At 37.0% G+C, this 25665-nt stretch overlaps 1 protein-coding gene across 2 annotated transcripts in view; it reads right to left on the minus strand.

Moving 5' to 3' along the window:
• The window catches only part of LOC141946015 (protein cordon-bleu-like), a 121360-nt gene that overhangs the window by 39551 nt on the left and 56144 nt on the right, over positions 1–25665 (minus strand). Inside the window, exons 5-7 of one of the 2 annotated variants that reach the window (XM_074875084.1) lie at positions 24675–24719; positions 22227–22321; positions 18793–18876 (exon numbers count right to left, since the gene is read on the minus strand). In XM_074875084.1, the coding sequence (XP_074731185.1) occupies positions 18793–18876; positions 22227–22321; positions 24675–24719 (224 nt within the window). The remainder of the gene's footprint in view (positions 1–18792; positions 18877–22226; positions 22322–24674; positions 24720–25665) is intronic. The other variant, XM_074875093.1, reaches the window with a different exon arrangement.

The raw sequence follows: 25665 nt of genomic DNA on the forward strand, positions 1-25665 counted from the left end.
ATCTACTGCACAAATTGAAGTCAGAGGTTGCTTTCCTTGACATGATACTGAAATTCCTTATACTAGCCCTAAATTTGACAACACCAAACCAGAATTAATCCAAGCTTCTGCTTCAAAACCAAAGCATAATATTGCAGTCGTGAGATTGCTTGGAGACACAGTTTTAAAAAAACCCCAAAATTGTGACTACTCAGATTTTCCTTTCTAACCAGTCACACTGAATACAGTTTGCTTTTTGTACTCCCTGAAGCACTTGTGATTCTGGTATTTGCATACAGTCTGCAGTCAGAAAGGAAAAAAAAGTTAATCTTTTCCTTCTCTGAACTAAAAAAAAACCCTACTAATTTTTATGCAATTTTCTTTATGTTGCTTTATTATCTCATTGCATTTTGGTACTGGTAGGAAATAATCTGGTTACCCATCATGATATTAGAAGAGAAGCAACTATTTCATTTCCACAACAGTAACTCGTACAGGCAGTACCATGTTGATACTATATGTCTGGCAAGTAAGCTTTCCAGTTTTACTGTAAAAGTTTTGACTTATACTTTGAACTATGTACAACTACAGTGCTATCTTATGCTTGTATAAGTCTATTATAGTATCTAGTTAGCAATTCCAGATCTTGTGGTCAGGGCCCATTTGGTGGGCACCAGAACTTACACAGCCAGAATTAGAAATACCTGAGAATGTTCTCTCTCCCGTGCCCCTGCCAGGTCTCCCTCACTGTGGCCAACCACATTCCTCTCATTTTAGTACAAAGTTTGTGGATGAGAAATCCTAGCAGTACTAGGTGCAAGGAGGTCACCCCCTTTACAAAGTCATCTACTTTATCTCCCAGCACTGAATTAGCATGACCAATCTGTCACTGCAGAGTTTACTAAAACCTTCCTATGACACAGGTCCACACCATATGCAATTATGCTGGTTTATTGCTTAACTATCCTTATCATTACCATTTTTTTCCTTGTACCTTAACTACAATTTCCCTTCCTAGAAGTTTATTTGATTACTTCCTGTCATCCCTTAGGTAAGGTCATGCAATGTAAAGTGTCTCTACAGCTAGGAGCACACTGTTTGTGAATTTCTAAGTAGGGAATAAGTGTGGGTATTAACTCAAGTCCCATGCACTACACTGAGGACAAAGAGAATGCCCCACCGGAGAGAGCTTCTAAGAACCTTTAAGTTTTTGTTACACTTCTTGTGTGTGAAGCAATATGCAAAACTCCTTTTCCATTTGAAAATCAGATGGATACTGAATGAATGTAGCAAAAATCACAAATAAGTTGATTGCTTCTTTTATGAACAGTCAAATATTTTTGATATTTAGGTGTATAAACTTTTTACCCGAATCATTAGTAGGTTAGAAAACATGGATTGGGAATACATGCATTCCAGCTAAACATGAACATGTCTATAAATTTTTGCAAATATAAAGAATCAGATGCAGCAAATCCAAGACTAACTGCTAATATCAATATCATCTACTACTACCACCTCCCTCAGTATTCAGCTAGTATGAGGTCACAAATTTAATTGGAGTTGTCCAAAAGTGATTAAACTACCATGGCACATATAAAGCAGTGGAATAGAGATCTATGAATTCAACAATGCATGTATAATATTCAAGCAACTTAGAGATTGTAAAATCATTTATACTTTTTCAAGATTTTATGATAGATGTGATTTCTCAGTGCTTTGAGAATAGAAGCTTTTAAATGACCTCTGGTGATCTAAAATTCAATGTATTTCCTCCAAATAATTTCTCCTGTTTCCACATTTCACTCTTCAGTTTTTCCCAAGTCACACTACTCCTTCATGCTTAACAAAACCTTTGTATTACTGCTACCCCAAATCACTCATGACAATCTGAAGAAGTCTCCCTGGTAGAATGAAGAAGACAGTCATAGGATCAAGTGAAATGAATGCAATGATTTTTTTTCATCACAGCAATACATGCAGAAAAGGGCAGACAAGCTAACTTGATGTATATTTGTGTGCTTGAATCATCTCTTCTGTTTAAGTGACAGTCTGTTTCAAATAAATTCGTAGTTTTTAAAAAAAGTAGCATCCCAACAGAATTAGCAAAAACAACCTTTCTGACAGGAGAGAGTAGACACTACCCCTTCTGAATGTTGGGAGAGAGGGAAAGAAGGCAGAGCCATGTCTCAACAACTCAGAAGGTGGGAGCAGGCAGCATGCTGCCTGGTGCTAATGAGAAGACCAAAGTGTATAAATCAGTGTTTGAAAGGCACACATAAATCATTTGTGTCCTCTCCTATCAATCTGGACGCTGAAGTAATTCCAGTAACCAGCAAGCACATATCCTGTAGACCTCATGAATCAGAGCTGAGGAACTTGTTAAAAAGAAGAGGAACATATCTTCTTTGACTGAGAGCTGTTAGTATTAACAAGTCAGCCTCAACTCAATGCAGTGAAAATAACCTTGCTACAAATCTTTCTAATGCATAATTTCTTTAATTTCTCTGTGTGTCTGATGAAGGATGAAAAATTGTTTTGCTGAAATCTGAAGCTATTTAGCCACAAATGAAAGAAACTTAGATTGCTAAACATTCTTTTCTGAACAAATGTGATCAGCAAAACAAGTAGGTATGTGTTCAAAAAAGCAAACTTCAGTTCATAACCACACGAGCTGATTTTCCACTTAATATTCTGCTTTCCACCAGATTCTCAATTTCCAGAAATACAGCTAAAGAGCTATGAAACATAAAATTACTGGAAGATATTTCAACATTGGTATAAATCCAGTGACATCATGAAATAGCCACAAGCCTCAGCAAGTGTGCATTACAGGTATCTTTGCAACTGGATATACTGAAACCACCATGTTTTTTTAAAAACACATGCATGTCCAGTCCCTTAAAATGTCACATTAATGTGACAGACACATTACAGAGAAATCATAGGCATACATGCATAAGATTTCCAAACATGCCAACTTCCTTCATGCCCTTCTTGTGCTATGTACCTGATACCATCAGGTTAAACGATAGCACACAAAGCATGTTTTTGTTTTACTTCCTGGATGACAGACGCATTTTGAATACCCCTAAAATGTAAGTATTTTTGCTTCTGTTTTGGACATGTAAACCCTCGTGAGACAAACCCATCATTAACATAGCATAGAAAACATTTCTGCATAGGATATTTTCTATGGTACTTGGTACTTGGTTAATGGAAATGTTGCTGTCTGTCACTCGGGTGGGAGGTAGGAGTGCAGGCTGCAGACACAATCTGAAGTGAATTCCAAAGCCAAGCTGAACCGCAGGTGACAGTCTGGGATGCCTGCAGATGCTTAGGATAAGGTTTGCTTGCATTTCATACAAGTGTAAAATGATTTATCTTGACTTTCAGAAATGTGTGTTTCATTTGATAGAATGATGTCTTTTTTTTCTTCTTTTTTTAATATCGTTTTGGGAAAATACCAGAATCAATCCATATATAAAATGCACCCTCTTAGGGCTGATTTACATCTTTCTGGTTAGACTGCTAAAAACTTATCTTCCACAAGTCCAACTCTTCTTGTCACAGTGCACTGTCACAATATGTCAGCTCATAAAAAAAGACCGTATTTTGAAAATAGATTTTTCGTAACTGTCAAAAATACAAAAATGCAAAGGCAATATGGGGAGAAAGATTAAATTAAAAATATTCCTAAAAGGGAATGGCTAACAAAAAATAGGCAGTCACCAAATTCAGCTACTCACATCACTTACATTTTTTGGATAGCTATGTGCATATATGCTAAGTGAGCGTATCATTACCTGATAGTGACATAGATGACAAAGAAACATTTTTGTCATATACTATGCCAGACCAAAAAAACCAGAAGAGCTAATCTATAAAGAAAAGGGTTATCTATTCAAGATGAAATGTGTCATCAAATGGGGACAGAAGATGGGCTTGTAAGAGAGATGTGCACGAGTTTGGTGAATTATAAAAGGAAATGGGAAAAAAAGTGGAGAACACTACATGTCTCTTTTGGATATTCGTGCAAGTGGTACAAAAGCAGACACAAAGAAGTAGGAGAGAGCACAGGAAGAAGTGAGGAGAGACACAAAAACACAGTCATTATGGTAAAAAATGAAGTGAATATGTTCACCAGATTGGAACAGAGAGGAAGTCCTTGCAGAAATTCAAAGACAAAAATCTGGAAAAGGAGAGGAGCAAAGCAAAAAGCAGAAGACTTCAGTGAATGTGATGATAGAGTACTGGCTCATATCCTGGGGAAGGAACAAAGAACTAAGGAGACTGTGCAGGACAGAAACCATATTCTGCAAGAAAACTCAATGATTGCTCATATGTTAGCCCAGAAAGATGGTGATGTTATTGCTCACTTGTTGACATGAAGACAAGAAGTGGGGGAAAAGTCACATGAACAGAACTCAAACTGGTAAAGATTCAGAATGGAAAGGAAAGGGGATTTATATATAGATTTGTGTGGCAGGGATTTAAAAACATACCAAGATCTGGAATGAGGCAGAATGGATGAAAATAACCAAAGAAACATTTTAAAACCTACCAAGGGAGGTCTAAAAACCAATGACCGACCCCAACGGAAAAACTAATTTTAAAGAAACTTGAAGAAGAATTACAGAGGAAAATTCACATGGACTCCAAAATTCAATTCAATGCCAGTATAGAAAGAAGACAGAAAAATATCAAGCGAGAAGGAAAACAAGGAAAGAATATTTGAAAAAAGGCTATTTACACTTGGCCTTGGAAGGCTATTAGCAGATCTAGTGAGAGCCATCTTGGAAGAGTGAGTATGGAAAAAGCCAAATATTTCTAAGTCTGGTTTCTCCTTTCACTTACACTTTTGCACTACAAGAAAATAGATTAGCTCAACCAAATAGTGTTGAACAACCAAGCTGAAAATCAAAATCCGTCTATTAATGGTCTGGCAACAGACTTCAGGAAACAGGGAGTTCAAAAGGTCAAAGACCAACAACAGCAAAGAAGACAGTTTTGTAATTTCCACTGGTGTTAAGCATTCATCAATCATAAATAACCACAAACAGGATCAGAGGTCTTGAGCAAAATGAATTCATCACTGCAATAAGAGTTTATTTTCTCTAGTCTTATTAATTCTTTTAAATCAGTCAGCCAATGTGTTTGGTACATGGAAGATAGGAGTTGTTATATTTGTGATATACGTTCTTCTGAAATTCAAAACATTTTGAAAACCTACTGAGAAGAACTTCTTCTGCAATAAATTCTTTTCACATATAGGAACTGTCAAATCACTAGAGTTGATCATCTTCAATGTATTTACATTGTAGATATACCAATTTATAATGGAGGAGGAGACAGAAACATTGCATAAAACATACAATTTTAAAAATAGCTCCTCTAATGTCTGCATAGCCAATTTTTATGGGGACCAGAATTATGAATGGAATAATTCCTGGTGTGTGTTTTTTGGGTGTATATTTGTTTGGTTTTGAAGAAATAATTTTTGTTTTTTACTTAAAGTACTTTTATTCCAGTTAAATTAATAAGTGTTTTCCCCCAATTTAATGATAGTGTTGTCCTTACGCAAAATTTCCAGAGACAAGAAACATTAATGGTCAACTCTCATCATCTTTCAGTGTCTGCTGAAATTCTGACACATATGACTTCTGGCCTCTGAAAATCTCTACTTCTTATAGCTGTTGATGAATGGAGAAAATCTGTACTGAAATTCAAAGGCAAATTTTCAACAAGATCTGCAGAACTTCTCTATAGTCAAAGAAGTTGCTCAGATTTACTCAGGGAACTGACTTCCAGCTCTAGTCTCTATAATCCAATTCCAACACAAATACTTTCTTAATTTGGAATGAAGTTGTGCAACTACTTTTCCCTTTGAAGTCTATGGTAACTGTAGGTGTTTAGCTAGAGGGAGACAAATAAAATCATCCAACTGTCAAAGCAAATTTTCAAAAAGGAAGCTTTACACTTTTTAATGATAAAGTACTGCCAAAAATATTACTGAAAAACAATGTAACATCTGAAGACTTTAAAACTTAAATTAGAAGAACAAATCAGCTTTTGAACTCTGAAATTAGTGCAAATCCTAACACAAATCCTAATTACAGAGTCACTAAGAGGATTCTAGCAACATGAATCAGAAGTCAACAGCCAGGAATTTTACTGTTTTGGTTAGCTCTTTCAGATGCCTGGATGCGCATGTGTATGTGTGTGTACAGGACCTGTGTGTCTACATGTATCTACATCCAGACACAGGTATGTATACACACACAAAATTTATTACTTCAGTTAGCTCTTTCAGATGTCTGTATGCACATTCGTGTGTGTATGTCCACATATTTATACATACTCAGTACAATAGACCGAGTCTGAAACCCTAAGGAGCAGCCTAGGCAAGCCCCCAAACTGTATATGCAGCTTTCAAGATGAGAATTTCTGGCTGCAAATAACAGCACTGAAGCAGATTAACCCTTTAAGGAGATATGACAGCTTGCTGCAGAAGACAAAAACAAAAGACAAACTCACACACACTGTGCTCATAGCTTGATGCTCGGGTATCAATGCCAATGAACCATTTTAAATTATAACAGCTGAATATTTAGTCCCAGATCAATATCAGTGGTCAGGAGTACAGGGGTGAAGAGAAGGAGTCAGGAGGACAGGGTATAAGAGTACAGGGGTGAAAAGAAGGTTTAAAGACAACACTCTCCTGCTGGACAATGCATAGAGCACATCCAGGTGTTGTATACATCCATCTTCTGTTTCATAATACCTACAGATCAATACCTACAGAAATTAAGCTTGTCCCATTAAAGGAGATGAACAATTTGGATAGAAAATACATATGGTTATACTTCAAAGAAGTCACAAGCAAATTCATTTCAGGATCTGAATCTTGCAAGAGCATGAAATTCAGATCTAAGCTTCCTCTCCATCCTGGAGGATTCTCCAAAGGCTATCCTCTTTGGAAAATAATCAGTATCCTGAACATGCTGGCAAACATCACGGAAGTTCAATAATTGAGCACAGAAGAACATGTTAAGAATAAAGAAGCAGACTCCCCTTTGAATTTTCTTGGAATTATAATCAAACATTACTTCAAACATCCTTGGCCTTTTATTTTTTTCCTATTGTGAGAACTCAGAATTCTTTTAACTCTGACTTTGTCTAGGCCACCCCACCTTCTAAATAAAAGTGAAGTGAGAATATAGGATACTGCAAAGTGACTGGAAGTACAGTTGTGCTGAAGCCCAAGCTACTTTAGCCTTTTTCCACTTCAGATATATATATAGAGAGATATCTCTCTCTATATATATAAAATTTCATATTTTTATCTTCCTTTGCAGTACACTGTAGCCAGCTAAGTTTCTCCAAGTCTGAAAATTCAGTACTATATCCTTAGGACACCAGAGCTTGACTTGTGAATGTTTGTTATTCCTAAGAAACTAATTTTCCCACTGTGTATAGCCTAGTATCCTTTGTGAATTTAGTGTGGAATACTAAGAAATCACAGCTCTCCAATCTATTTATTCCCGCTGACTGGAGTGTTCCAATCCACTGAAGCGCAGTCCCCACTGAGGAGCTCTGGCAGAAACTTTTCAAGCACAGTCCCAAATTTAACTGACACAGAAGTTAAAAACTGTGGAAATAGATACAACATATACCTACATTTGGACTTTTACTTGTACAATTAAATCTTAAACAGGGCAAGACAGTGCTGAGAATTCTGCTTACTTCTCTGGGTATGCACTGCTTCAGATAACAAAGAATAACCTGCTTTTGCAACAAATTATTGGTTGGTGAAAGCCACTCCCTTCCTTTGCCACTGTTTGCAATTCATCTTCTACAAGACTTAACATGTTTACTTTGGGGTTTTCTCCTTCTCCAATGAGCAAATATTCTATAAACTAAGCAACTTCAAGAGATTTATCTGTGTCAACTGTCCATCAGAAAGGAATGAAGGTCTTACATTTTCAAAGATGACAGTGAAAGTGTCGGAAGATCTTGTCCATGCAAAAGAGAACCTGAAGTAGCCTAAGAAAGAAAGATTCTCAAATGGCCTAGTGTAGATAACGGCTAACAACTCATAAAGGACGTGGTCCAAAGCCATTTGAAACCAGCAGGAATTTTTCCACTGGCTCTAGTGAGTTCTGCATCAAGTCTCTGATGGTCACTCTAACTTTACGATGCCAAAAGACAGTAATGCTCAAAACTAGGCTCTGCTGTCATTTTTCCAGGAAATCTTTTTCTTCGGTATACTTTCAAACTCAATGAAAATCATAACAACGCCAGCACAGAAAGCATAGCTCTGATTGTTTAAACATAAAATTTGGCTCCAAATACCCATGCTTTAGTCTCTACTGCTAAAGAAATGAAGAAAGTAAAGCACTTCCAACAAAACATGCGTGAATCGGATCACAACCAATAGGCAAGGAGTTGTTTTAAAAGCATGCTCAAAACACAAGTTAAAAAACAAAATCCAAAAAACCCAATGCATGATCAGATACCCTGATGTATAGCCTAACTGTATAACTATTTGGCAAGGCTTTAAAAAAACAAAACATAACCCCCTACCCAGATGATATTAAACAGCATATGAACACATGTCTAGAAAGTTAACAGACCCTACGCTACTTTCACCCTCAGCATGATGCCTTCTTTTGATATAATATTCAGCCACAGGAAATTAAAAGTAGAACAATATATTAAGAAAGTTCACAATCCAATGCAAAAACATTAAGAAGTCTTGAAGTGCTGCCTTTCCATAAATAGAGGATGTTTTTTTTCTTAATTCAAACAGGTTGCATAGATTATTTTCTCCCAAACCCCTTTTTTTCTTTTGCTTTTTTTTTTTTTGGTGGGGGTCGGGGAAGGTGTCATAACTTTGGAAAGACAAGTTGCTTTTAAGTCAATACTAGTTAATGGCTTTGACTTGTACAATTGCCAGTATTTTTAGTTGACATTGTCTTTCTGACCTGTAACCCTTAAACTAGAACAAGGACCTTGTTTAACGTTTGTTAAATTTAGACAGCACCACTATCCAATATTACCCCCCTCCCACCGCTGCTCCACTAATCTCCCATGCCAGCTGCTCAAATGTTTACATTTGAAGGGCTTTCTCTGTTTGTGCAGAAACTGTCTCTGCACAGTATCTCTCATCTGTACATTTGCCAGAATCAAGGCAAGAAAAGCCTCACTGCTGGAATTCTTGATTAATAAATAGTCTTAAATGTTTCTTCTTCCCTTCCCCCTTCTGCCAAATCCATTGCCATTAGGTTTTTACAAGGCAAACCTCCACAGTGCACTTTACTGGCCTGACTCTTGTCCTATGCAAACAACTGTAAATCAGAACAAGCTCCATTTAGAGTCAATGAAATCACAGTATCTCTGCTGAAACTGGGAGACATCACAATCAAGATGTGTATTTGAGCATTTGCTGGGATGGAAAAAAGAAAATGTTATAATCGGAGGAGGGGGATGTGGGGGAACTATGCACTAACAGTCATAAATCTACTGGTAATCTCTCCATCTTGCTCTGTCAGTATACTTCTTATACTGTCATAGACATTGGTCACACCTGGCTCTCTTGCCAGGTCACTGAGGTACTGAACCAGCAAAACACTTGAAAAGGTGCTTGGAATGACACTGAAAAAGTCAGTGGGTCCAACACCTACAGCTATTCATCCACTTAAGAACTCTGCAGGGCTATGTCTTACTCACCTTGACCTGCTTTCTCTTCTGGCCTTCAAGCTGACCATTTATAAAACCAGAAGTATTTTTCTTAGTTTCCCCAAGTGTTCTGAGATCTGCTTAAAAGTGTAAATGATATTAAAAAAAAATAATTCAAGAAAATGGATCTGACTGAACGTATTACTACTTCATGCTGTTGTAAAAGTCTTTAAAAAGACTGACCGCTATTTGTCACACTCTTTCCCCACTTCAGCGTGCATCCCAAAATGCTGCTGAGGATTCAAATGAAATTTTAAACACTGGAGAGAAAGAGGAAAAGCAATGTCTGGAATTATTTGTAATCATTCTGCTAAGCTCAAAGGGGAAGATCAGTATTGGAGCTGCACAAAAAAGACCAATAAAACCTAATTTAACAGTTGTTTATTAAAAAAGAAGAAAGAATGTGAAACAGCTACACAGACTACAAGTATTAGAAGGTCTCTTTCCGTAGTAATGAACAGTTGAGCAGCACACACAGTACTTGGTGCTATACAGTCTTTGCTTCATATACACAACCACTCTTTGAGTTAAAGGGACACATGTAAGGCCTGCTAAGCCTCATGTAGGTTTGACTTTGCATGAGAGAACTAAGCCATAAAGTTCACTTAGGAAAACTTCCCCATCAAAGTAAAATCCATTGTGTCATGTCAGCAAATGTTGTTTTGCAAATCCTCCCTCACCTGCCATAAGATGTTATTGAGACATATGGTTTCACACGCTACCAAGCAGCTCAGTTTTGCCAACGAACAATAATGCACAGAACAAATACGTGTGGAAATCATGAGATCATCTAATTAAAAGAAATGTTATTGTTTGCCACTACTTTTAATGAAATCGAGTCTTCACTGTCCACAGAAGAGGCTGGAAAAGAACCAAATCCTATTAGCGCTCATGCCTCAGAAATTGTTTGCAAAAGAAAATAAATTATACTTCAAGCAGTGTTGAAAAATCTTCACTGTATCTAAAATCTACATATGCTAATAGGATATTTTAGACTAATATAATAAATCTATGGTTGCACGTGATTCTGAGTATGCTACTACAAAAACAGGTGTTATTATCTGAAAAAAAAATCCATCGTAGATTAGAAATATGGAGTCAATGACATACAATTAGCTGTTTCTGATTTCACCTGGTAAAGGGCATTGGCATAAATACATACTAATCCTTTTACTACAGTAGTTACATCTGGAAAGCTTTACAAGAAATATTTTGGATACCCATCATTAAATCAAACAGAAATGTACTTTGCAGTGGAATTAATAACTCTCTGACTCATTCCCAGACCATCCCAAACTTATGTACACAGAAATATGTGAAAGACTTTTTTAAGGTACTACACCTCTGCTTATCCAATTGAAGAAAAGCCTGATCCTGGGATAAACTTTTCTTTAAAGGTGGCATTTTCCACACCACTGCATGCTTGCCAGTTTCACCAAGAACAATATGCTGAATGAATTATGACCGAATATGAATTACAAGGCTATTATACACTATTAAGGGGCTCTGGTAATATTAAATACCAAGGAAGCAAAGCCTGAGCGGTTGAGATGTCCCTAGAAAAATCTCAAATGGAATTTAAGTTTGTCTTTGTTTTTTTTTTAATGTCCTTTTATTAATGCAAATTAAAAGCCATTGGTCTTATTACCTGCTGCTTTATTCTGTTTTTTCCAGCGAGTTAACTTCAGAACTTTTCAGTGAAATCAGTAACAAAAGATGAATCAGACATAAAAGGATTTGGGTGGTTAAGGGTGTGTCACCAGGTCTTAATTAAACATCCGAGGGAGATATCTGAGCCAACTTACGCCAGACCGACTGGGTACATCCACAGTATAGAAAACGATGCCATGCAGCCCAGGTCTGGAAGCTGAATTGCCTCACACTAGCCTACGTTACAGTGCTCCTGTCAAGTTGGGCCTCCCTAACTCACACCGCTTTGTGCGCTCCCTTCAATAAGCCTGACGCATACCCTTCTGATGTGCTTACTCCCATTTAGGTGCCCGAATTCTGCTTCTGGGCATGCTGAGTGGGAAAACTGTGGAGAAACCCATGAAACTGGCAAATCTCTCCATCTTCATCAGACAGGGGTCTTGATCTCATAGGTGTGCTTAAAGCACAAGTAAGAAACCTGGCTCCACAAAAAACATAACTGCTAGAAGAGGAAGCTATGGTATTTCTCTCCTGTCTTGTCCTTCCCCCTGCCCCAAATTCAATGATTCCATAAGAATATGGTAAATCCAGGTGCAAAACCTTCTCCTAGTTGAGAAAAAACAAACATGCCCCTCCCATGAGCAGAGTGAGCTTATTCTCTGTTCAAGGACATGAATATGAATTTAGCTAGAAAGAGACTGAGATTAGGGCACTCATCTGGGCAGGGAGCAACAGCCACTTGGCTTGTCCAGTTCTAGCTTCAGTGGTTACTTATTTGCTGGATTTAACATTTGCTTAGCACAAAACATAGAAAAACATCTCTGGTGCTGGCACTGGAACCCAGAGCTGCCACCACACTTAAGTTATTTCGCTACTGGTCTGAATAGTTAAGCTTGCTCTGGCTCTCTCTTTCTGAGTCACTGAATATTTTTACAAAAGGGTGCTTCCCACATCAAGAATACCTTACAGCTTTGTTCCAGGCAGTCTCTAGCCAAGCAAGTATTTTGGTTTTCTTTGCAAAGGAGGAAATAATTCTCTCAATAATGGTCCTGAGAGAGATAGAAGATTGGCTGGTATCTCTAAAGGCAGAGAAGAGAACCGAACTTAGTTCTCACATTTTGGCTAACAGTGGTAGGTGGTAAGCTTTTAGAGTAAAAGCTTTAAATACCTAAATCTAGCAGCTGACTCAAGGTTTCAAATCTTGAGCAGAGGCAGGTAGCAGACACAGAGGATGGGCAGAGTTTAACGTACAACTCCTGCTGTGCAGATCTCAGTGGCTTCAAAACTTGGGAAATCTAGCTCTGGGATGCTTAGATCCGGTGTCCAACAGAAGCCCACTCTGTTGAGTATTTAAAACACGTACTGCCAGGCATAGTTGTGCCCAGTTCCTTTTGTAGATACTCAAGCCCTTTCAATTCAACTTGATCCATTTCTCTCTGTTCATCCCAGAACGTTTCTTGAGACTATTTCTTTCAAAAGGTCCTGCAAAAACCACTGCAGGAACTGAAGTGTCCGAGTTGCCTTTTTAAAAGCAACAGCTCGAATGCACTGTGTTGTGATGATTTTACTCTGAATTGTGGTTTTATGTAAAGATGCAGGTTCTGGCAACCAATGACTACCTAATAATCTATTGTTTTTAATAAAACCTTCATGGTCACAAATGTTTAGAAATGTGACCTTTACAAACCTAATGCTCAGAAGCCAAATGGAGGGAAGTCCATCCTAAATGATTTGTTTTCAAATCTCATGATCTTAAGCCACTTGTGTGGTGAGCGCAAGAGCCGATGAGCAATTTTTGAATGCATGAAGTTGGCAATCCTGTGGTAGTACAAGATAAGCAGCACAGGCAGAACAGGGGTCAGCTGACTTGTCTTTTCACCAGATGCTGTTTTTAATAGCTTGTAACTTTACCATGCTTTAACCATAGCTGCTGAGACTTTCACTTCCAGGTGTCTGTCTCAGGCTTTTTTTTTTTTTTTTTTTTTTTTGAGCCAGAGTAGTTCAGCAGGTTCTGAGATGATTTTTTTTCCCCCACTAACTCTGAGGACCTTTTCTTTGAAGAGGTCTAGTAATACCATGCTTTGTAACAAGACCTTGAAGTCTGGTAGCAGGCAGACACTGTTTCAAGGTCTTGCCTTCTGCTATCAAATACTGTAAGAAAAAAACCTAAAGATATTATATTATGTAAAAGTATCTATGATTCACATGAACAAAGACAGTTAATATCCTGTAAGTGCACACCACAGACGGAGGTGGGTACAGCTGCATCTCTTCAGCAGCCATAATCTGGCTGAAAGGCACCTCCACGATCCACCTAATCTATCCCTCTGCTTCAAGACAGAATCAAGTATGTGTAGCTCATCCTCTAGACATTTTTGGAGGTTTTACAGATTAGGTGATGATAAAGATTTCACATTCTCTTTAATAACCTGGTCCCTTGTGAAACCTCCATGGAGTCATATTTTTTTCCCCTCTAATATCCAAGTTAAATTTTCATTGCTCTATATAAAGCACATTACTTCTTGTCCTGCCCTCAGTAGACAAGGAGAAAGAAAGTTGATCACCATCATCTTTGCTACCTATTGGAATTCTCTGAATGTCAGTCACAAGTCAGATGTCTCTGGCAAACCTCTTTTCTTACTAAGGAAAGTTAACAATAAAATGATTTTTTTTTTTTTAGAGAGTATCACAAGATAGCAAAATAAAACTAACTCTACTGTGATATTGAACCTTAACCTGAGATACCTGGTGCTTAATAAATGTTTTTCTTCTAATCTTGTAAACAGTTGCACAAATGAAATAATTTATAACTATACTGTATCTTCCCTAGTGTTATCCTCTGATATCTAACTACTGACTTACAGGCACCCTGTAACAGAAGACTGAGGGGGAACAGACCAGTCTGTTGCAGCATTTACACAACTCTCCATACTCAGTTTGTTGAATTTTATGTTTTGCAAACAAAACCACACTAAGCAAAATTGTTTCAAGGCCAGATCACAACCTACACCTTTGACAATGTACATAGATTACTCTAACTGTATAAAATGCAACAGAACTATCCCAGGATTTGACCCTTAACACACTTAACCAACATCATCCTAAGCATTGCCAGGAGACCAAGCAGCAAGAACATGAAAACAGGAATTTAAAGTGAATGTGACTGGAAGTATTAAAAGTAGATGGCTGTTAACTTCCATTTGGATGACATGGGCAGTATTCTCATTCCTACTGCCCTAAATTGTACCTGGCCCTGTGAGGTGAAATCTTTGACAGTACATGGTATTAACTGATCACCTGGGACCTACCACAATTGAAGAGAAATCACATTTCCAGTTGCTTTTGCATAACTGTACTTGATCCTTCTTTCTAACCATTTCTGAACTGGGAAAGCATATCATGAATAACTCTTGCCATCAATGAGGGCATAAAAGTTAGAGTACATTAAGAGCAAACAAGGCCCTGAAAAGGTAAATAATATATTTTTTTAAAAGCTTTTATAGGGAAAATAGCTGTTCCCATAATTTAAGAAATGACTGCCAAGGTTAGTAATGCACCAGAAGTCATGATGACTTTTTTCAAACATTACTACAGTATTTTTTTTCTGTAACATGATCTTGCAATTATACAGGTACTATGAAATAAAAAAACCCATACACATTCCCTAAACGTATCTGCTGTTTGGAATTTAAAATGACATTTTTTTTATTCCCTGATAGTTTTGTTCATGAACATACATAATAATAGCCGTGACAGATTCATTAAGCAGGGAACTACTGGAGTATCTGCTTCATTTAGGTTCATTGATTCTGTTATGAGGAACACCTATATTCAGACATACGCTGAAGAGTAGATTTTTTAAAAATGGTCCTGATGAAAATCCTCTAACATTGCTCTGCTGAAGCGCTGTTTGAACTAGAGAAACCTTGTGTGATAAGACTTTGTGCTGAAGTTTCAAGTCCTCCGATAAGTGTCCCTGGCTGTACTTCTAAATATTTTTTTCCCAAGCTGATTTATTACATAAACAAAGTCCACATCAGAGCTACATGTCGTTCAGCACTTGAGACGTGTTTTTTTGCTGTTGATTTATGAAAACACGAAGGCCCCAAAAATAAAACCAGCTAATTTTAGTCCTGCGTTCCAAGTATCGGGTTTCATCTTGATCAACTGTTTATTTGAGGACAGTGACACCAAGCGGCAGAGATGACTTAAATTCCCTTTTTTTCCCCACTGTTCTGAATTCCAGCTCTGACTGTCTGCCTTCGGCACACAAAAAGTGGAATACAGTTAACTGTGCTGCAACTTCCCATTGCTTTATTTGTATGTTGTATTTACACACATATTGAAAATGCATTTCAATAGCATTTGATTTGTGAAAAGTTAACCCGGATATAAAGCTCATCTGCTTAGCACAAAACTGGAACAGATTAAGGGAAAAGATTTCTGTTTCGTTTGCAATACACCATTAGATTTCAGATCCTTTATTGACGTGTGGTATAATGAACTGCTGCACTCTGAGGATTGTCATGGAGAATTCTTTTCTTGCATTTTTACACTCTCTTTCTCTAAGGTGTTAACAAATTCTTCTTTTTTCACCTTTATTTTTGCTGATACCGTGAACAAATGTCCTTTCACCTCAAGCATAATGTGTTGACTTTCCCATCTTGACTTTGAAAATCTGCTTCCTCATCAACAATCCAAAGTACTTTTTAGAGGCATTAATAATTCCAATAATAATTAGATAAATACAGCACTGAGAATGGTTTGGTGGTTAAAAAGCATATATAACTTGTGCTTGAATAAATACTAAGGATCTCTTATTTCTTACACCTTTATTCCATTCTTTCACATTGCTCAGTTTTCAAAAAAACCCCAATCAATACTCAGAACAGAATCATTACTTTTTCTACAATTCAGTGCGCATCACCACTACATAATAGTGAGAAAAGGATTTAAACTAAGCATACTGAAGTTCATGCCCCTACCTCACTAATACTTCATGAGTTGCCTATTTCCTTATAGGCAAGAAAAACTTTCCTGATCCAGCCAGTGTATCTCCTGGCACTGTGCTGCAGGCAATGGAAAACTATTTTCCTTTCAGAAATAAATCTGAAACTTTGCCTTTGATTCCCGCACAGCAAATGCAAAATTCTTTCAGATGACCCAAAACAGTAACAGAAAGTAGGCCTGAGGAAATTGCAAAAGAGGAAGCCTCTACTGGATGACATTTTGCCAAAAGTCCTATTTTAGCTCAGTTAAACTTCTATATAATTATCTCTAAATGTCTATTTCACATATATGGCTATGTGAGATACCACTCGTTTTGAAGAAGGATACTCAGTTCCACTGAAGTAAATAAGTGAGGATATCTTTTGAGCAAGTGGAATAAAGAATTACCCAAAATGATCTGGGGTCTGAAAGTCTAGTCCGTAAGGAACTACTAAGCTGAATTTTTAAGATTACAAAGTGCTTTTATTGGCATGTCCAATTGAACTTTATCTTAAGTTAATACAAGTTATCTATGCCAACTATCTATGCCAAGTTCACAGTATTTTAGAATTTTTCACTTAAGACGTCACAATTGTTGACCTTTTTCTTGAAGTCCATCTAGCCTATTCAAAGGATTGACCTTCTGTGCTGCTGAACGTAACTGTTATACTTATTTTATACATCTTCTGCAAGCTTTAACAGAATAGTACCAAATTAAATGGAACTACATCAATACTGTCATTTAAATATATACTTATGTCTTAGAAGGACTGGTGCTCATACAAATACAAGTGTCAAGCCAGAAGGGAAAGATGTAAACACTGAACACTGGCTACATTGTTCTCGAAGATTAATTGGTCTTAAGAGGAAAGAGAAAAAAACCTAAATCCCTGACATGTTCATGTAACTGAATAAAAAGAAAACATTTTTTACCTCTTCAAGATCCCTTTTCTCCCTATCACCTGTGCCTTTAGAAGACAGTTACATGTTCAAGATGGTTTTGGAAACTTTTTTTCATCAATGTCAAAGGAAAAAAACCCCAATCTTCATTCATGATTTGCCCTATAATATTCCCTACCACAATAAATTAAGAGATGTCTCTCATCAGAGCAAAGCACCACACACTAGTGTAAGAGACATTTCAGAGCATCTGAACTACCTTCATAGCCTCACTTGGAATGCCTCCTCTTCCTTCCCCTTCTCTTCTAGTACTTGGGTATCAAGATACTGAGATTAATTTATAATGGCAGTGAATACAAACCACAAGATTATTTTATTTTGGCAGAGTTTGTGATGGTTTTTCTATACTTTTGCCTAGTATATTTCAATTGCCTACATCATCCTCTACTAGGACTTTATATTAAATACAGTGCTCTCGCTAAAACATTCATCTTTATACTGTTACCCAAATTTTTAGTGTCATAAGCAGCTTTCCTATTTCAGTACTCTTTCATTGTGAAGTCTTCCCAGATTTGCAGAGACAGTTTTTTTAACTTCACAGTCAATCACTTCTCCACCTATTTCTCCCTTCTGACTTCTTTTATTTTATCCTTTTTATCTGGGATTTGTTTTCTCACTCCATTTTTTCCACAATTTTCTGTCACCCTTCTCTGTGGCTAGTGAGCTGTACATTTTATGGATTAGCACTCCTTTTCCAAATACCTGTTTCTGAAAGGGGGATTCAGAGTTGAACCTCCAATTTCAGGTTTCTATCATGTCCTGAACAGAGTCTTCTCCAGGTTTTGAAAATATGATAACAAAAAGACATACCATTTATTATGATTACTAATCCACCAGAACAGCCTTACAAAAATATTTAGGATTCACACTTCCTAATTAGATACCTAAATCCTCATAATTTAGTATTCTGTCAGGCATTTAAAAACCTTTCTAAATGTAGTTCACAGGATTTTAGTACCCCAAAACCTATTGAAGTACTTCACAAAGTACTTGTTTAAAACAAAAGTACTCTCCATCCTCAAGCTACTTATGAAACAAATGGAATGCTGCCATGCTGCAGAAGTCATGTAAAGGGATAAAAATGTGAGGCGCGGTTTCATTAAGAAAAAAGCTCCCTCTAAATGTCACTGATAAGGCAAACATACTCTTGTATCATGCAGTACTATCACCGTCTTACAGTCACAACACCTATGTCACTGGTTAAAACGCTTTCTACTCACAACTGCTTAGAATTTAACTTGGAAAGAAACTTTATTTATAGCGAAGCTAGCAAGTTTTATTTGAAGACAGCACGTTGCATTTTAATTTCATCAAGATATGCAAACTGTGCACTCACGTAACTAAGCCTGTTAAGAAGTAAGCTATTTCTACTTCTACTTGGCTAAGCATCAGGAATAGCAGTGGTTTCTGGTTATTCAAACTGCAGGATCTAATAGGAACGCAATAGCATCTACAAGCCATGTTAGTACTTACATCCAAGCTTCCTTCACTTGTAGATGTAGAACTAAAAACATCCTCCTCACAACAATCTCTGTTCATCCTCAAGTGTTCTTCTGTCTGTAACACAAACAAGTATCCTACAGAGCAGCAGCAAAGGAAACAAAACAGCAAAAACATACCAGAGCAAAGCATCAAACCTCATCACAGATCAAAAACAAACTGTCTCAGTAGTGCTGGACCTGATTGCTGAGAAACTTTGTAGTAGTCTGCAAAATTTCTCTTAGGCAAGGTCCTAAGAAATCCATTAGCAGAAAGATTAAGAATATAAAGAAACAGAACAATTTTCGGGCAAGGAGGAAAACAGGTAGTAAGCAACTCTGTTGCAAGTCTGCTTAACCCAGAGACACAGAGGAACAAGCAGAGAACTTCTCCCTGTGACTTGTCAATGACAGGACTGCTTCTGTGCGCTAGCATATACCCTACTTAAGCCTAGATCCCATGATTGTCTGCACAGGACCTCTGCTCTACTGGATTGCTTAGCAGTGCCAATTTGATCTGGATTTAGCCTCAGGCACATGACTACATTTCACATCAAAAAGATATGGAGTTCATGCCACCTTTATGTTTTTTATGCCAGCTGCAGGAGAACAGAGGGTAACTGATCCAGCATAAAATTAGAATGGAGAGAACAAGATGATACCTGATCTGGCATTAAGCCTGCCAGTACAAAGTTAACCAAAGAAATACTTACAACAAATTTGTATCAGCCATGAGAATAAGACTCTGCTTTCATTCTACATCACGGTGTTTTTAATATAGGAGAAAGTTTTTTTTCGAAAAAGATAGGCCTAGTGTATTGTCATATCACGATTATTGCTTTCAGTGAGCGAGCTGAGAAAGAAAGTATGTGTGTGGGCATGGAAATCTGAGCGTAGGCCTGTAGCGTGCAGTGACACTTGATCCAGGACAGTTTGCAACACAGGCTAATACTCTTCTTTCCTTGCAAAAGAAATTTCCTTCCCCTTGTAAATGCCTGCAACTCTGCAGTGCTACTACTGTGCAAGACTTTGGACAGTACTTGCTAACAAATAGTTCTAAAATACAGACTATGCATGACTACATACACACACACACACAGAGCATCACTGCAAATCATAATCCTCTTGCGGAGGAGTAAAAATATAAGAATAACTGTAAAGAGCACAGTTTAGGAACTCTGAGCCTTTGATACCAGTACCTGAAATCACAGGGCATCCCATCATATAATCCCTTCATAAACCTACAAAAATCCTTTCTTAAAATAACTTAATTAATTTGCCCTCATTCTGCTAACGCTGTTCAGCAGTTTCACTGCTGTTTTGGCTAGAAATCTTCCACAATACCAAGCCAGATGTCTTATGGCTAGTTAACATCTGTTTGCTCCTGTGTGCTCTGCTATTCTTCAGTTTTCAGTAATTCTTCCATCTACTTGGGTTCAAACACCTAGAGGTTTTTATTGAAAAGGCAACAATTATTTCCTTGCTGGATTAAAAGTGATTGATTTAGCTTCTTTTCCTACAGAGTATTTGTCATTTGAAAGTAGGAATCCAACAAAGAAATGACAAAGAAAAGTCAATTAATTTGTCAGAACTAGCAGCAAGAAAGTCTTACACCATTACCTCAGATTTAGAAGCTGTTTCTCATACTTGTTTGTACAATTCCTACTTTTTCTCAGGTCAAATACTACTTGTAACTTATAACTAAGTCTCAATATCCCTAGCATCTATTAAAATTTGCATTTTGAAAACCCTCAGAGTATCACCTCCTTTGTCTTTGATTAACAAGAATGAGGAAGAGAATAGAAAAAAAGACAGGAGTTTGCAACCTTGGGACACTCATTCCAAACTCAGCTGTGAGAAACCCACTGCAGTAACCACAGAATTGCAATGCTTCATAGCAACTTTTTCTAAGGTTGCAAGTGTAAATATTTTACAAGTTAAATCTGAGCTGCTTCAGGAGTTAGAATTCTAAGAGCACACACTTCATACCAATGTTCAGGAAAATGGAATCAGAGGACAAACTATAATGCAGAAACTGCGTGCTGTAATATATGTGGTTCTTCCAGAAGAGCTACAGCCCCACAGCGTGCTCTAGAGGCTGAAGCTGAGCTTCCTTGTTTAATTGATTCTTCCAGGCAGATACAGCATTACTGCTCCAGTTATGTTTTTGTTCCCTTCTAAATGAGAAATATTTTCTATGGAGAATAATACTCTGAAAGTGACTGACTTTCTATCTTATAAAATACAGTTTTCATGTGTCCTTTATAAGATGTAAGAATAGTTCAGCATCCATGACAGATCAGATTTTTCAACACAGTAACTCCCAGTGTCCATAAAGGAAGCTATTCCCTGGCAAAAGCACTCCAGATTTGATCATAATCAAAAGGGCAGAGAACTAATAAAGATTTTGGAAAGCTTTCACAGTTTTAAATACATGACTGAGAAGACTGGAAGGGTAAGTGAAACACTGATCCATTAACAAGCATATGTTTCTTAGTACCAGTTAATCAGAGACACATTTTATGATTTCACCGCAAAACCTTGGAGGGCTTTTTAAACTAGACAAAAGAAAGTTTCCTTTTTATTCTGACATCCTAGAGTATTAAACACTTTACAAACAAAACCAGTTGACGCTGATATTTATAGTGAAGGATGCAAAAAGTATGAAGCTAAAAGCCTAGTATTTTTGTTATGTTCCCAAATTAGAAAGTTTTTCTGTATTTAATTTCTGTGATGAATGACAGATTTTTCATAAAGGCATCTCAACAGAAGAAAATTATTTTATAGAAAATTTATTTTTCAAATTTTTCAAACCAAGATTAAAAACAAAGGTAAAAATGCCTAACATGCACCTCAGCAAATACTGATCCTTCATTTTAGTAATGCAAGTTATTTCTTCTACACCTGATTCATTGGTTTTACAGACTTGGAAATGGCAATAGCATGACTGCACAGAGCTTCCTGAAGATATAAATACTTTAAAACAGATTATCACCCATGTACAGAAGAGTTAATAAGATACTTCTACTTGATATCTTAATTGTTCTATATTACATCAGTTCTTTCATAAATGCATTTTGTAATCTGAGCACTACTAATACGTGGACATAAGTTGCTTGAGAGTACTGCCCTTTGTCAACACCTACTGAACCCACAGCATTTTAGAAAAATAAATTAAAAAATGGTCAACATGCCTGACCCTTTCAATAAGCAGCTGATATCTCCATCAGGCTGCACTTGTTAAACACAGTTTACGCACCTGCTAACAGATTACTCCTGGAAGGAAAAGAAGGAAAAGAAGGAAAAGGAAAAGAAGGAAAAGAAGGAAAAGACAAAAAAACTCCAAATGCATGCCACCACCCACAGACATAATACACCTGTAAATAAAACAATTGGTTTTAGTGAGGTAGTACACTGTTGAGCACTTACCTTGCTGCTTCTTCTATCAGCTTTAAACAATCCCAGAAGTCTTGTCTTTTCTTTTTCTATTGCATCATTGCTTACTGAAGCCTTTCGACTTGATTCTGAAACAATTATAATGGAATATTTTTTACATTTTTGCAATTCAGAAGATCGGTATTTTTAAGCATCCTGGATTAATGCTGTATTTTTATGAGCTGGAGATGTTACAAACTGAATTATCTAAGTAACTGCCAGATCCTGCACTTTCTTTTTTAGCAAACTTTTATTTGTTCTGAGTTTGTTCCAAAATCTGATGGAGGCAAATGGAATAATTTAATAAACTGCAGTAAATTTTCAATCACAATTTAGTAATCTTTATTAAAAGACAAAACATGAGCAAGTTGCTTAGCCTTCAGAAATACTCGCAAAGATGGGGAGTATCTTTAACAATTCACAGGCCTAACAACACAGTGAAGTTAATGGAAAGACTCAATGTCAATTTGGATAAAGCTCCATGAAGAGGAAAGAGACCTTTCCCTCACAAAAAGAGCTCTCCTTAGAACTTAAATCAGCTGGTTGTGCTCATCTTTTCTCATCTTGGTGTTTTTACTTCAGGCGGGAAAAGAGGGGAGTCTATATGCATTTCAGGCTGTAAGAGCTCAAACATGCAAGTTCTCCTTGAACCAGCTAAGAAACTCAGACCATTTAGTATCACTTCAATCTCTCCCACACCAGCCAAGCTGGATGAGCAAAATGATATGGTCATGCATTACAGGGAACGACTATTGGTTTGACATTCAGTATACAGACTGTAAAGCTCTCCCACTTTTTTATTGGTATATAATGCTATAAAGATTTCTTCCTGGTCCCAAGCACATCAGAGTATCCCACTAGCACACACAAAGTTTAATGTACAGAGAAAAATTGTTTTCTTTTGTAAATAACTGCTTTATTTGTTTAATGACAATTAAGAAGCAAATGTGAAATGACGTGTTTGTTGACACAAAATAAAGGTTTACTTCACAAAAAACCCCTCATCCCAGAACTCCTGTAAACTAACTTGCATTTCACACAAAGCAGGTGATTTTCACACAGGTCACGCATATCAACAATGTCATTTGTTAGAAGGTGTTAATTGCATACAATAGTTCAAAGCACAACAGAAAAGATGATGAACCCAGAGGAAAACAGGGAGAAACTATCCTTAAGAAAGGTTGCAACTCTACTGCAAAAAAATACAGTAATAAATTAATACTTTCCTCAAATACTAAGTGCTGCCTATGCTCATTCACCAGAAACTGCTGGTTTTCTGCTCGGGGCTGGGCTGCAGCTATTTGTGGATCATGATTCCCTTACTCACATAGTCTTCAACTATGAACAATAATGATAAAGGGTTAGCATAAACTATCAGTAACAGTTGATGATCCACATTACCATTAAACATTGTATAATACTAACAAATTGGTATTTTAAACATAGCATATCATCTCAAAACAGCAAGGAATCTTTATAAATCTGTATCAATTTTTCTTAAATATATACAGTAGATATTCTCTCTAGTATTATGCTCTATATAAGAGGACGCCACAGCAAGTAATAAAAGAATAATAAATAATAAAACAATAAAAATAATAAAATTAGGGGGGAAAGTACTGGCATTAGTGAAGTCAGGAGACAATAGGCCATGAGCTAAGATTTGCTCGATGGCTATCACCTACTGGAGGTAGACTTCCTTCCTGAAAATTTAAAGAAGTTCTTCACAGTTTTATTTTGGTTATGTTGTGTTTACTAGTAATGCAAACAAGCAAAGCCAGTTAGAAATCAGCCGTACCTTTCTTGAGCATAATTAATTTAAGCAATGTATTATAACAGATTCAGTGGGGGAAAAGCATATGCTAAATACACACATTTTCTGTTTAACTAGATGCAGAAGAACCAATGTATCTAATCAAACCCCACCCCCAATAGCAATTCAGAAGTCAGAATCTATTCAGAGTTATCCAATGTGTATACATAGGTTTGATATTAAAAAGCTTCATTGCATGTAAATTGAAATCAGTGGAAGATGTCATAGATCTCAAAATATTCTGTCTTTGCTACTGAATAAATTCTGAATCCAAGAGAACTCTGAAATGTTAGTATTTCTGAAATTCAGCTAATCATGCTTTAGGAAACCTGAAAAGGCTTGGAATCTGTACAGAAACATATCATACCACAGAACACTTAAATGACAGGATTTGTTAGTGGCTGACATTTTAATGGCAATTACTGAAGAAGCAATATGCCCAGAAGTGTGTTTGTTCTGACCAAAAGCACAGAGATGTGAACAACACTTTGCAAAAGACAAGACAGATTGAAAATAGCTTGTTTCTCTACAGCATTTTATGAGACGTTCTTAAAGAGCCATCTACCAAACCCACATTAATCATAGAGTGAAGGGAAAGATGGTTTTCCCTCAGCAGCATTGTACAGTACCTCTATAGTTCAGAGAAGGTTCAGACTGAGTTTTTGATGGAGGAACTGGAAAAGGCAGGCAATGAAAGGACAAGAGAAGACATATTAAAGTTCTAATATTGCCTCGTAAGCCACAATATTCATTAATTACTCCTAGTACTTATTGTCGTAAGCATTTCAGAAAAAAATGTTGACCAACAACAGACATGCAGAGCTGCTACTAGAAGCAGTTTAGCTGCTTTTTTATTCATTCCCAATTCACTCGTGAAGCTGCTTCAACTGCTACATCGAATTAAGTAAGCAGGTGGCAGCAGAGCTTGTCTTTTAATAATCCTTCAGCACTTGGTATTTCTGTTTCAGGGAAGGAGAGAATGACGAGCACAGAGGTTTTCTAGAACCTGCTCTTACAAGCATAGTCTGTGCTTTCAGCACCTCTGATGCCTTACTTGTTAGTGGGAATGTGTTTTCAAAATCTGTTGGTTCTGATAACTAAACAGACTGGACATCTGCTGAATGCACAGTTCATAGACCAACTGCTACTGAAACCAATGGGATTATTCCTCTTGGAGATTACAAATGAGAACACAGGAAGAAGGAATTTGCTGGAACAAAGGAAACCTTTTGTAAATTTTATGTGTATTTACCGGTTTCCTCATCAGACACCATGGTGCAGAGCAAGAGGGAGGTAGTAAAGGCTGAACTACACACAGAACCAGGGGGATTTTATCATAATGAAAGTTATACTGAAAGGTTAAAAAAAAATAAAATATTTTAAAAAGTCTGATGTAGAGCACAGCATACTATAAAGTGTTACAAAACTTGCTGCTATAAACCTAGCCCTGAAGTAAAGTCCTGGTTTTGACTGTACAGGCTACACTGGATTCGAGGACCAATATTATACCACTACATACACCATCTCTTTCATTTTAAAGGAAAAAGAGTTTAAGGAAGGCTTAGGCTAATTGCTCTATAAACTGCCCCTGAAGTACGCTGAATGAATCCTGTTGAATAC

Source organism: Strix uralensis, chromosome 1 (genome assembly GCF_047716275.1).
Source record: "Strix uralensis isolate ZFMK-TIS-50842 chromosome 1, bStrUra1, whole genome shotgun sequence".
Taxonomy (NCBI): Eukaryota; Metazoa; Chordata; class Aves; order Strigiformes; family Strigidae; genus Strix; species Strix uralensis.